The sequence below is a fragment of the Lagopus leucura genome, unplaced genomic scaffold (assembly GCF_019238085.1).
Source record: "Lagopus leucura isolate 7727_CA_CO unplaced genomic scaffold, USGS_WTPT01 Super-Scaffold_739, whole genome shotgun sequence".
Lineage (NCBI taxonomy): Eukaryota > Metazoa > Chordata > Aves > Galliformes > Phasianidae > Lagopus > Lagopus leucura.
Genome location: NW_024962255.1, coordinates 1,390,614 through 1,404,185, shown reverse-complemented (window position 1 = coordinate 1,404,185; position 13,572 = coordinate 1,390,614). Strand labels below are relative to the sequence as shown.

Below are 13,572 nucleotides of genomic sequence, written 5' to 3'. Positions count from 1 at the left end.
GTACAGGGGGATGATCAACTCCCTGCTCCTGCTGGCCACACCATTCCTAATGCAGGCCAGGATGCCGTTGGCCCTCTTGGCCACCTGGGCCAAGATGCAGGTGCCTGAAGGTTCTGATGTCCAGCTGCTGGATGGCCACTTCTGGAGCTTTCTTGAACCTCTCAGGGCCTCCTGGAGACAGCAGGGGCAGCCCCATGATCTCCTTAGAGCACCTCAGCCGCTGCTACCAGGTGAACACCCTACCCATCAGCCTGTCATCCTGCTGCTGGAAGATGGGGAGTAAGAAAGGTCCCTTTGATCCAAATCTTCCTTTCAGTTTTCATCTCTAACTTTGGAGTAGTTGAATATCAAGAGTATCTACAGCACAATTGTGTAAGGTCTGTAGCGAGTCTCAAGGTTCCCAGGAGAGCTTTGAGCTTGCAAACTGGGATGTGTTTTGCATTACATTGGTGTTAGTGGCTCAGTGCAGTCTGGGTTTGCCATGTCTCCTCAGTGGCATTGAAGCCTCCTGTATTGCCTTGGCTAACTCACCTGATTTATCCCCACAAACCACTGCACTGATGCAGCCTGCTTGTGTGCATCATCTTCCTCCCAGCATTACCTCTCCAACAGTGCTTTCAGTTCCCTCTCTTACAAAGGAAGGAAGCAAGCAGTACCATGACAGGGATGCTACAGGGAGATGTTGTGCTTAGCAGCAGGAGTTATCATCACAGGATTTGTCATCCTGTGGACCAAGGGATTACAGTGATGAATGCAGCAACATGTTATTGTTTTGTTTTCAAGAGACGTTATTTAGCTTTTCCTCTATTAATGTTGCAGCCATGTTTCCTATTGATGGGGAATGAAAAAATGTCCTGAAGCTTTTAAAGGAGCAAGGGGAGATTGTTAGACTTGCAGAGAACACAAAGAGCAAGACAGACGATGGTTGCCTTGTGTTTGCTGATGTATTGACTTTGACTTGTATTTTTTTTTTGTCTCATTGCAGGAGCTCTATTACTACTGTTTATATTGAGGTCCTTCCACCCAACAACCAGAGCCCTCCCCGCTTTCCGCAGCTGATGTACAGCCTGGAAGTCAGTGAGGCCATGAGGACTGGGGCCATTTTGTTAAACCTGCAGGTACAGAAGCTTTTCTGTAAGCCTTCACCATGTTCCTTCTGTTTGTGTCCATGCCATGAGGAGTTCAGTCCTTGGATGTAGTGGAGAAGGATGGTTTCTAGGGAGAATGTCTATTTGTAGTAAACAGCCCCTTTACACATACTGTATAGGAAATGGATTCGGATGTTTCTGGAAGATCTTTTTTTTCTGGCACTGGATGTGCTAAAAGACACCATAGGCTGCACACTGGATGAAATTTATGATATAGAATGTCATGAATGGCTTAAAACTTGAAAAAAACCTGAGTTTCTCGTGTGTTTTTGTGCCATCAAATCAGAATAACTTGGGGACTTCTGCACCTCATTCCCATTGAATTTCAGGAAGATTTTTGGCGCTCAGCCCTTCTTTAGCCTGACATACTTTGAAAAGCATCCAAAGGTGCTTACTCCCTTCAGTGCGTGTAACAACTGCTGCTACAGGCTGACAAAAAGCAGGTTTCACTGCCTCATTCTGCAAACATCTCTATTCCGAGCAACTATCCCGCCCAAAATAGCTCTGCAGGTGGAAGCAGTGAAAACACATTAATCCAGTACTGTTTATAAATAATGCTGCATTAACCTGTTTTGCAGACCCATGTTGTTTCTCTGTGTGGTGCTACACAGTTGACGTATCAGTTTTCTGCTGGCTTATTTTCTGTTCCCCAAGCTTTTGTGCTTTGTGCTGCTGTGTCTTGAAAGCCAGCTGTGCAAAGTAGACAGATAAATTACCATTCTTTCAGTGTGTTTTTTGGGGATCAGGACGTTAATATTTTTATGAAATAATTATGGTCTTAAGTCTGAAGCGATAAACTCAGTGCAGCATGCTCTCCTGAGATTGGCTTTCTCTCTCCCTCTCTCCATATTCAGACTTTATATAAAGCCAGTCAGAGGAAGATGACTGGAGATACCTGAGCTAAACAGAACCATATGGAGCAGTAGCCTGTATCTGCTTTAAGTCAGTGTAGCTCTACTGAAATCTGCTGAACTTGGTGGCATTAGCATCAGTCTTTATCAGCTGAGGGGTTTGGCCCTGTATACTGCACACATTCAGTAAATACACAGAAAATAAATGATCTGACCCAAAGGGTGTGAAATAAAGGAACATTGAGGTGAGGGTGACTGGGTAAGTTTCACTAGCCTGCTGAAAACTGATGGAAGGTGACTACGGATGGCTAAGCTGATACCACCTGTGCTGAGGGACAATGACTCATTTAGCTCAATACTGAAAATTAGCTGCTGGTGCAACTTTAATGTGAGTTCAGAATCAGAGATCCATGTTGCTCAGGAGCGTTCTCCACACTGGTGGGGAGCTGCTCTCCTTTGGAAACACCATAGAAAAGAATAGAATCAGGAGCACACCAATAAGCAGAAACACTTGCGTTTACTTGGCAGGTGTTAGAATGTGCGGCCAAAGATGTGAGTAGTCTTCAGAGGCAGAAAAGCCTCTGCAGTTTCTAGTGTTTCAGGATTTTGTGTGATTCAGATGTGGTTAGAAAGTGAAGTGTGTTGTTGGAATAATCCATCTTTATTAATGTTTAACTTTCCACCAAATGTTCTGCCTAGGCACTCTTTCCAAATGTATCTTGGTGTAAGGTATGCTGAGTAAGCCTGGGAGATGGCCAGGGCCCAGCTGGGATGCTGGTGATAGAGCAGTGACTGTTCTCTTGCTACTTGGCCAGGATGCCAGAAGGGACCAATTACCCTTTTGGGAAAGAGTGAAATACATCAGTTTTAAGAGCTTTGAAATTACACAGAAAATGCTGTCTTTTGGTTATTGTTACTGCAGTGTAGATTTATTTTATTACCAGTGCAGTATGCCTGAATTGAGTTCAGTTGTATGCTTTTTGTTTATGAAAAATACTTAATTTTTAAATGACAACTATGTGTAGCTTTATCTCTTCAGGATTTGTAAAAGACAGTTTCTCTTGCAGGACTGATGGTCCTGAACATGGAAAGCAGTTGCTTTGTCTTCATAGAGCTAACTCAGCTTCCTCATTCTGCATTAATATGCTCATCTGTATTAAAGGACTTTTATTGTGTGGAGTATATTTCTGTCTTTCTCCTTTTTTCTTTCCTGCATAAAATCGGCCAGGACATTTTAAACATTCATAAACTTCGCATTTAAGCTTTTGAAATCTTTTCCAGGTGAGGCTATCTGCTAGTCATCCTTTATTTTTTGTGGAATTTTAACAGTAGCTTGGGATATTGCCTCTAAATGGGTAATATTACCAGCTCCCAAACATTTTATAGATGTCACGTGTTAATTTTCATGATGACTTTTAATTTCACGAGTGGTCTTACTGATATAGGAATGGTAGGGAATGATATAGGAATTTAGGGAAGGTTAACGTTATTTCTGATATATCTGTTATTTATTTTATAATATAACCCGTTGATTCTGACTGGTGTTTTAATTAACAGCAGTTGAGATTAAGTAATGTGGTATTAAATGATCTTCTCTGTATTAATTTGTAAATAAACCAGAGTTTATTGCATGCCTGGGAGGCTTTATTGCTTTGCGTTTTACCAGACGTTAATTAAAATATGCAAATCTCATCTTTCTGGGAGTCTGCAGTACAGAAATAGGACTTATTGTGGTCCAGGTGTGGTGCCAAACAAAGAGGTGACATGTACTATGTATAAAGTCCCTGTATACAATTAACCTAGAAACAGTGGATGTAGGATGTTGTTTTCTTTTGAACTGAAGATTTTAAATCTTTTTCTTACATACATAATAACTTGCTATTATTTGCAGTTTTTTATTTCTGATTGTCTTTCTGAGTGACTCATGTCTCGTTACAAATGAGTGTAGACCACAAATGAACCTCTGAGAGATTCTTAGATGTGAGTTGAGAGCAGATCCTCTGGAGGTAAGGTTAAGAGAATACCCTAAATGGGAAAGTATGGAAAGGTCCACTAAAGGCAGAAGCAGTGATGTGGTTTCAATGATTCAGGATCTACTGTTGTCCTCATAGGTGCTCTCTGATAACATTTTCTACATCCAATCTTTGCAAGCTTTCATAGTCTTGTCTAACAGCTTTTTTCCTTGTTTTTACCAAGCAGAATCCTGTCCATTCCTGTCTTCATTGTAAGGTGATCAGAATTCTGCTGACGCTATCTAATGCACTAGTACCTCCTGTCTCCTGGTGCTGTCTATGGATTTCATAAACCTATTCCCTGTACTGCCACTGATGGCTTTCATGAAAACATGGATCAGCATTGGAAGAAGTATGCACACCTTTGCAATACTAAATGCTATCCGATGCTGTCTGAACCTTAATTTATAATCAGTTTAATTGCAGCTGAATCCCACCTTCCAAGTGGTCATAATGTTTTCGTCACTTGTTTGTGATGTCACATAAGGCAGTGTGAAAAGCCCTGCTCTGGCAAGGATGCATTTTTACATCCCTAGTTTTCCTCCTACTTACACGACTTCTTGTCCCGTTATAAAAGAAAATTAGATTGCTTTGACATCTTTTGTTCTTGAGAAATTTAGCCTTGCTATTATCCATCTCCATATTGTCATCTTGGGTACTTACAGATAATTTGATTATTTGTTGTTTTCTGGGAATTGAGCTCTACCTGTCTGCTGTGTGATTTCCTGCCTCTTTCCTTTGTGAAAGATGTAGCTCGTGTTTGCCCTTCAGCACGTATGTCCTCTGTGAGTTTTCAAAGAAAACTACTAATGGCTTTGAGATTGCTTCAGCCCATGTTTTTATACACTAGGATGAATTTCATCAGGCTGTAATTTCAGCAGGTGATTTGAAGAAGCTCTGTTTATGTACATATGCGCTGTGTTGTTCTTCCGCTATTCTAATTTGAAATTTTACCCCTTTGCTGCCACAGTTAATTTTGTTACCTGTGTGATAGCAGCTGGGATGCAAAGTGTTAGCCCTTGGACCTGCTCAGCATCCTTCCTGCTTTTACTTTGTGACATAGTTCCACACTTCTCAGATTTACTCTAACTTGAACATCGCCTATTATTCTGTGTGGATGGGGAGTTAGGTTAGAAGGTTTTGTTGATTCTGTTTGGTTTGTTTGTTTATTTTCATGGTATTTTTTTTACTTTAAGAACTGTTTTTTGGTGGTTAGCCCAAAGGTTAGACCACAGTCCTTGACTGTGGTCTACAGCAAATGCCTAAAGAAAACTAGATAAGAAAATGACTATTGAAAAACGAGAAACACCAAAATACTTTCTCTCCTTATCTTTTTTATTTTTGACATGTCTCCTATAAATCCCATATGCCCTTTTTTGGACCTGTTGGTCGACCGTCATGCAGTACTCATAGCAATATTTTTATTGTTTTACCTGTCACTTTGTATTTTGAATGCTGGATGTTGGTAACTGTGATGCCATTCAGTAAATGGTATTTTCTCTGGAAAAGCACCTAATAGTCTTTTGGGGAAAAAGGTATGTGTAAACTGGACAAAAAAAAAAAAAAACCCAAACCAATTATGTGGAATATTCATGATGATTTTTGGAAACAAATTAGCCAAAGCTTATCTTCACAAGTAGTTTACTCAACTTTGGAAAAATTCTTTTGCCATCTAATAAATGGAGCAGACTTGTTTTGATGCTGTTAATAGCTCTCTTCTAAGTTCTTATCCTGATTTTCATCTCCCAAGAAAGAAATCAAGGTGTAGGGTGAATACTGATACACCCACACTTCTCAGTGGAACAGAAGCAAAAGGACTGGGATTCTGGTAAATTTAATCTGGATAAGAAATGAGAACAAAAAGTTGGAATGAAGAAAACAAAAAGAGCCATTTCATTGGTCTATACTTGCACAAAAGTAACTGAATAAAGCTTGAGATTCATATTGCACTGCTGTGTGCTCACATGTAGTAATGATGAGGAAGTATTTAGGATGCTGTTGTTCCTCTGTAGGATAAGAATTATGATGCACTACAGCTTGATCTTAAGCGGCCCACTTGTAATTATCACCACTGTCTTAGAAATGGATCAGCAGCATTCCTGTAGAGGACTTCAGTGGAACTTCGGGGGTTAATTCTCCAGTTAATAAATTGAAGGGAAGAATGAAAAACTTTGTAACTTACTCCATTTTATCTTCTTTTCTCCTAAAGGCTTTTGATAGAGAGGGTGACCCTATAAGATACCTCATTGAGAATGGAGATCCGCAACAAGTTTTTAATCTCTCTCAAAGGTAAGTGGAAAAGCCTTAGAATATAGACCTGTAACTTTCCAGTCAAATGAGTATGTGGGCTGAGAGCAAAACAGACGACTTGTAATCAGACATATTCATCTTTTCTCTAGTGTCCTTGGACACTAATGAGAGCTCTGTGGATGCTACTGTCCTCAGGAATTTTTCACAGGGGACTATTTATTTATTTTAAGCACTTTAGTAGGTAAAGCCTATTGAGGTGGAAATTTTCTATTTAAAAGAGTGACCAGAGATTAATTAAAAACCTTTACACTTGTCAGCTCTTGACTAATGACAGGTATGGTTTTTTGCTCTAGATTCCTACCTTCAAGAATTTTGGTCTGTGGTGGAAAATCTTTTGAACATTGTTTTATAACCTTTTTTTTCCCCCTTAAATTGAACACCAATTTAGTGTGGGGAAGAAAGAGTATTTCAGGGCATAACAAAGCACCGTGTAGGTCTGTGTCTGTGTCTGCCTCATCTCCTTGATTTTACGCAATCAACTATTATTTATATTCAAGGGTATCTGTCTTATTTGCAGGAAGAATGGAGGATGGTGAGCTGACATCCTGTGGTAGGTGGTGGGACAGGTGTAAACTGAGGCTTATTTGCTTGCAGTGTGGGTATAATAGTAAAATCTCTCCTAGTTTGGTGTAAGGGAGACATTGTATGGGTCCTTATATTCCGAGCAAGTTGGAGACCTCATTGCAGCCTTCCAGTATTTAAAAGGTAATTATAAAAAGGAAAGGAATCAACTTTTTACAAGGGTAGACAGTGATAGGACAAAGGGGAAATGGTTTTAAGCACAAGGAGGGAAGATTTAGGATGGATGTCAGGGGGAAGTTCTTTACAGAGAGAGTGGTGAGGTGCTGGAACAGCTGCCCAGAGAGGCTGTGGATGCTTTGTCCCTGGAAGTGTTAAAGACCAGGTTGGATGGGACCCTGGACAGCCTGGTCTAGTACCAGATCTGGAGGATGGAGGCCCTGCCTGAGGCAGGGGGGTTGGAACTTGATGATTCTTGGGGTTCTTTCCAACACAAGCCATTCTATGATTCTATATATATTAGACAAATTGGTTGGAATTTGGTGATCCTTGAGGTTCTTTCCAGCCCAAGACATTCTGTGATTTTGTGAGCAAGCAATGAAATTACTGACTACTGCATCTCCTGTGTGTGGAGAATCAAACAACTTGTGAAACAGTGTGGAAAAAATCCTTGAAGATACCAAGAGATGCTAATGCCACTAATATTAACCATTGGTATCAATGGAATCTCTAACAACAAATATACATTAGACAAGGAAATTGACAGAGAATAGACTTTCACTGAAATGATCAGAGGAGGAAGCAGTGTTGGGCTGCTGGCTTCACTCACTGAGTAAGGCTGGAGTTTTCAGTGCAGACTGGAAAGAGAGTGTGCCTTGTTCATCAGCTCAGCACAACAAAGTCTGTAGGCTTTTCTGTGCTAGCAATACTAGTAATCATTCTGTGAATGGAGAAACCTGATTAGTCGTACTCTGACACCTTTGGAACTCGAGTATTGGAGAGTGCACCTGCTTTCAGTGGAGGTGCACCAAGGGCTGGTTACTCAGCAGGTAGCTGTTCCATATCATTTGTGTTCAGCACAGCACTTTCTGCTTTGCATCATCAAAATCCCCATAGTTCTCCATACCGAAGAGATTATTATTTTTTTTTTTTTAATGAAATGCACACGTTCTGGGCATCTTTGGGTGGCCTGGCAAACCCACTGTGTTGAGAACAGATTGAGTCCTGGATAGCTCCTGTATTGTCCAGGTTTGGATGTAAACACTGTGGAGATAGGCAGAAGCCAAGCTGTTAAAGATGGTATGTGGATTCGCACCTGTGAATTGAGTCTGAAAACAGGTAAGAGAACACTGGTGTGCTCTCTGAAGACTATGGACACAGCACACATCTGTAGTCAGTGTTGCAGTGCCAGGCCCTGAGGGCACTCTCCACCTCTACCCATGTCACCTGTCCTTACAGGGGCAGTAAGGGAGGGACAATGGCACTCCTGCTCAATGCCACACAGCCCCAGAGCCTCTCATGAGCAACCGGACCCACAGAGCCCCCAGCCTCACGTCCCTCTGTGTACATGTCTGAAGATCACGGTGCTTTGAGGGTTTCAGCACAAACTCAGCAGTTTCCTCATCTTTTGATCTCTTGTTACCTTTTGGCAAAAAGCAGAGCCCTTCAAAGTGTTTTCTCCTTTCTGTTATCCTTACATGTCTTGTCCTGCAAAATATTTGTACAAAGTTTTCTTCAGCCGTTCATGCATTTTTCTTGTAAATGCTGAAATGCCGAGAGGGAAGCTTAAAGTAGGATTAATATTAAAGCTTGCAGTTTGTGATTGGCTTATGAAGGCTACATGAGATGTTTTTACATAAAGATTGACGCATTTTTCTGTACATCAAGGCCAAAGCAGTGATCATGAACGTGACTCTATCTCCTCTCCTTTTTTCTCATCTGGATTATTTTCTTGCATCATGGGACATTTCAGTTATTTGCTGTGTAGTTGCCCACCTAGCAGCATGGATAGTGAATGTTGCCAGTGGTACATCTATCTACTATATCTCCTTTATCTACAAATCAGTCAGAAGAACATGTGATGGTTTAGTTTTTTTACTTTGGTAAAACAGCTTTATCACAACCTGTACTGATTCAGTGCCCTGTAGTGTTCCATAACAGAGAAAGTGGTGATTGAAAGCTGGGATGTTTGCAAGTATATCTGAATCCACGATTTAAACTCAGGAGTCTGTATAAATCAACTGCTGCTCAAGTGGTAGAGAGGAGAAGGCTGTTAAAGTAGTATAGGATGGTGCAAAAATATTGCAAAAACTGACACAGATGCATGCAGCTATAGGTCAGTGTTAGTAAAGAATTATTTGTCATCCATATTTTACTCCCAGTTCACCTTTGGTTCATTTGTGAATTAATACTTTACATCTAAGTGTGTCATGGTGTTTTTTTTCTTTCACTGTTATCTTCCTATGAAAAAATATTCTGTTCATGTTTGATTGTGGTGTTACTCAACAAAATACTGAAATATGGTGGGTTTATTATTATTATGGCTAATAGATTTGCAAAAACACCTGAAAATAAGAGAATTGCTAGAGATGGGTTTAGTTTCACACACATATATTCGCATAATATTTTATATATATACAAATAAACATATGTAATTATATACCCAAACTTTCAGTATCTGTCCATTTCTCTGGAAAAATGCTGACTCTTCTGGAACAAGGTTATTTGTTGAGTCTTCAGCATCTCAAGTCCTGCCCTGGGAGGAGGAGAAGGGGGTTCATGGTTTCTTCCTGCTCACTATAGGATAATTTTATTTTGTTTGATAACATGCTCTGTATCACACATCTTCTTCCCCTTCTCTGTGTAAACCTGGCTAAATACCTGAATTTAATATGTATGGTGTGTTTTGTATATTTGGATGCCTGCTTGTTCTCTTTGTGACTCCAGACTGGTTTGGGGCAGCCCCTGGGTCTGTGTATCAGTAGCTGACCACTGGTGAATTGCTTGTAACCCAGGGCATCTTGTGTCATTCTGTACCTCAACTCCTGCCCTAGAGGCCACATTTGTGCTGCCCCATACCTCGCTGAATCCCCACAGAGGAGCACCATTAGAGGTATCTTATAGTTTCAAAATGCATATTAAGAAAGAAAGAAATGCACAGCTCTAGAAAATGAAGAAAAGATAGGGACATTTAAGAAAGCAGTTGTTATTAGGTTATGAATGTAGATCACATTCAACCAGTTAAATTTACGCTTATGCCCAGCAAGGACTTGTGTCTCTGACGTACCCGTAAAGTTAAATGGAATAATGTAGAAAGTCACTGCATACCGAGGCAGAAAAATCATATGTTATGATTTTCTTAAAATGTTTCAAACTGCACTTGGCATGTCTGCTGGAGTTTCATAGGAGAAGCTACTCACCCATGCAAGAAGAGGACAAATGCCAATGTCTACCCATGTTTGTCACTGTGTATTTGGAAAATACAGTGTGGATTGAGTGGGGTTCGTGAGAGGCATCCATTTGTTGCTTCACTGACAGTGTTCCAGTAGACACCAAAAACCAGTAAACAGAAAGCCTGGCTTTAGCACTGGTGATGGGAGGATCAGTTGTGCCAGGAAGGCTGAGCTGAGGTTAGCTTGCTTGGAGAGGACCACTGACTCAGAAAAGCATTTCTGATCTTTACTAATTCAGAACACGTGAGTCCACAATAGGTCCCTGTCTTGCTTTAGAGAACCTCAATGACAGCTTTCAGAATTCTGCAGGAGGAAATCAGTACATCCTAGAGATGAAGTCCATGTTGCTTAATGCAAATTTACAGGAATTTGCCCCACTTTTGAAGCAGCACTTTAATTCATTGCTAATTTTATCCCTTGTGTTCATGGCCTCCAAATAGCCTTTCATCATTTTCTCTTCATAAATGAGCATCAATAGTAACAATATCATGATTTATTTTCCACAACATCCATACGTGTGTTAATACTTTATTATTAGGGAATATAGTAAATCTTGTACTTGCACTGAATGAGCAGTAGCTCGTAGCAGCACTTTATTGCAGTTATGCAACATGCACGTAAGTAGCCTCTTCCTATAAAACTCTAAGGAGATTCATATTTATAACCACCATGTCGTATTCCCAAAGCTTAGTGCTGTAATCCTGTCAGTGTGCTATTGGGACTCCTCTGTGATTGATAGACTGCTTGTGGTTCTCTCTCATTTATTATAGCACTGTGGCCTCCTAACAAATTTGAGCCCTTTGTAGGTCTATCTGTAATCCTGTATATGACTGTTGCTATTTTAGTCATGAATTACACATGTATTGGAGGAGAAAGCAAAGAAATTTGCTCATCATTTTTATTAGCTTTTACCTATACAGAGCATGCTTTCAGTTGTAATGAAGCCTTTAGAGCTTATTAACTTGCTCAAGGAGAAAAAGTCATGTATTGCAAAGTAGTGAAACAAAAGTGCTCATAGAAATTTAAAAATTGTCGTTTTGATAATGTTTCATGTTTCTGTTTTGTTACTAGTTCTGGACTGCTAGCCTTAGGAAAGCCCTTGGACAGAGAAAGCACTGATCGCTATATTCTGATCGTTACAGCCTCGGATGGCAGACCAGATGGGGTGAGTTTCCTCTGAAAGATTAAGAATTGGGCTGTTACAGTGTGTAGCCAGATACTTCAAATAGTCTCCTTGTAGTATCTAGAAGTCTGCAGCAGTGTCAGTGTGGGGAATGTACTGTAGCGAGGTCACTCAAGATAAATGCAGTGCAGCCATTCTGCTGTGGACTCATGCCATGGAATAATAGCATAGGTGAAGTCTCTAAGTATGTGACCTTAAAATTGCTCTTTATAGGAAAGATGTAAAATAATACATCTGCGTTACCTGGGCTATTCTAGAAGCCTGTGTTCAGCTTTAACATTGAAACAGAAAAATCTTTGCCAGTTTGTTCAGAAGCCATCAAGAAATCCCCTGTGTTTGAACCCGTGTTCACCCTGTCTTGACTGTTGCAGAAGGCAAATCTTGTGTGTTATTTCTTTGGCATGCTGCTTCTCCCTACTTCAGCTGCTTCCATTTACAAAGATTTGCCTTCATGCTCAGTAGTTGCTTAGATTCTTTTTCCTCAAGTATTTATAAAGTTTTTAGAGCCATTATATTTTTCCATGGTGATATGCAGTAACTGTAACAGAGCCTGCTCTTTTTCCATTAAAAAGCTGGTTACAGCTCTCCTCAGTATTTCATCTTAACATTTTTGGTTTTGTTACTTGTGAACTATTATCAAGAATGGTCTTGATAGCTATGAGTTCATTTGCTTTCATCTTAAACTTCCAGCTGTGAAATGTGATGATGTAAATAAAGAAATTGCTTTTGGTTTTGGACTATGTTATGCTGCTGAAATACCATTCCATCCATGGAAAGGCTATTGAAGGCCAGAGAAGGCAGTGTTTAGGGTTCCCTAATAATTACCACCCAAAGAAGTGTGATGACATCAGTGGAAGATATTAGTGATTATTCAGTGCTAGCATAAGGCTCACCATTTCTCAAAAAGCATAAATTCTTAACTAGTATAGCAGCTATCTGACAAGCAGGAGGCTGAGCAAAGCAGCAGTCGGTCACTGAACTCTTGGGTACTGTGTGTTCTTGACACAGAGCTATGTTGTGTTCACCTCCCTGCCATCTCCTTATCTGCTTTCCTCCCTCAATACCATGTGGTTTTTTTGTTTTGTTTTGTTTAGTTTTTATTAATGTTGTGTTAATTGCTCTTACAGTGTAATGTGGTTGCACTCTTCTGCTGCTTGGTTTGGGGGCTCTTACCTGAGCTGTAGCTGTTTCTGTTTTTGAAGATACATTCTGTTGGTGGCAGGGACAGTTATAAAATTGTCCTGCAATATGGCTTACTTTACAAGCTGGCTTAATTTCTCTTGCATACTGCGATTCTGATGACACTACACAAAAGGATGAATAGTTAGCTGGATTTGCCACCCACCAGGCCAGTACCAAACATGAAGCTGTAAAAGTCCCTCTGTTCTTGATTAATAAGCAGTTGAAATAGGGCAGCTCAGCCAATTAAATCTGTGCTTTTTTCCATTCCAGGCAGCAGCATGTTTGACTAATTTGCAAGGTTTCCCTGTGTCTCTGCACAAGCGTTTGGTCTCCAGCAACTAGTCCAAGCCCCTGCTATAGCAGGTTCCCTACAGTAGGTTACTTAGGAAATTGTCCAGGTGGGTTTTGAATATCTCCAGAGAAGGAGACTCCACAACCTCTCTGGGCAGCCTGTTCCAGGGCTCTGTCACCCTCACAGTAGATTTTCCTCATGTTCAGATGGAGCTTCCTGCGTTCAGTTTGTGTCCTTTGCTTCTAATCCTGTTTCTGGACACCACTGAAGAGTATGTCCCCATTCACTTGACTCCCACCCATTAAATATTGATAAGCATTGATAAGATCTCCTCTCAGTCTTCTCCTCTTCAGGCTGAACATCACCAGGGCTCTCAGCCTTCCTTCACAAGGGAGATGCTCCAATCCCGCATCATATTTACAGCTCTCTGCTGGATTCTCTCCAGCTATGAGCTCTGCCAGTCAGCCTGTTTTCTATCCACCTATTAGACAGATCACCTCGGGTCAGGGCATTCATGTAAATTAGCAAATTGATAATATGGCAGACCATTCTCATTAACAATGTTGATGCCTGTTTACATGTCAGTGTAATTTCATGGAGGACCTTTTCTTCTTAATTGGGTT

The 13,572-nt window shown here is 40.6% G+C and overlaps 1 protein-coding gene across 1 annotated transcript in view; it reads left to right on the top strand.

The window, feature by feature from the left end:
* The window catches only part of PCDH15 (protocadherin related 15), a 383,291-nt gene that overhangs the window by 237,455 nt on the left and 132,264 nt on the right, over positions 1-13,572 (top strand). Inside the window, exons 15-17 of the mRNA XM_042862789.1 lie at positions 986-1,118; positions 6,221-6,300; positions 11,364-11,457. Coding sequence (XP_042718723.1) covers positions 986-1,118; positions 6,221-6,300; positions 11,364-11,457 — 307 coding nt within the window. The remainder of the gene's footprint in view (positions 1-985; positions 1,119-6,220; positions 6,301-11,363; positions 11,458-13,572) is intronic.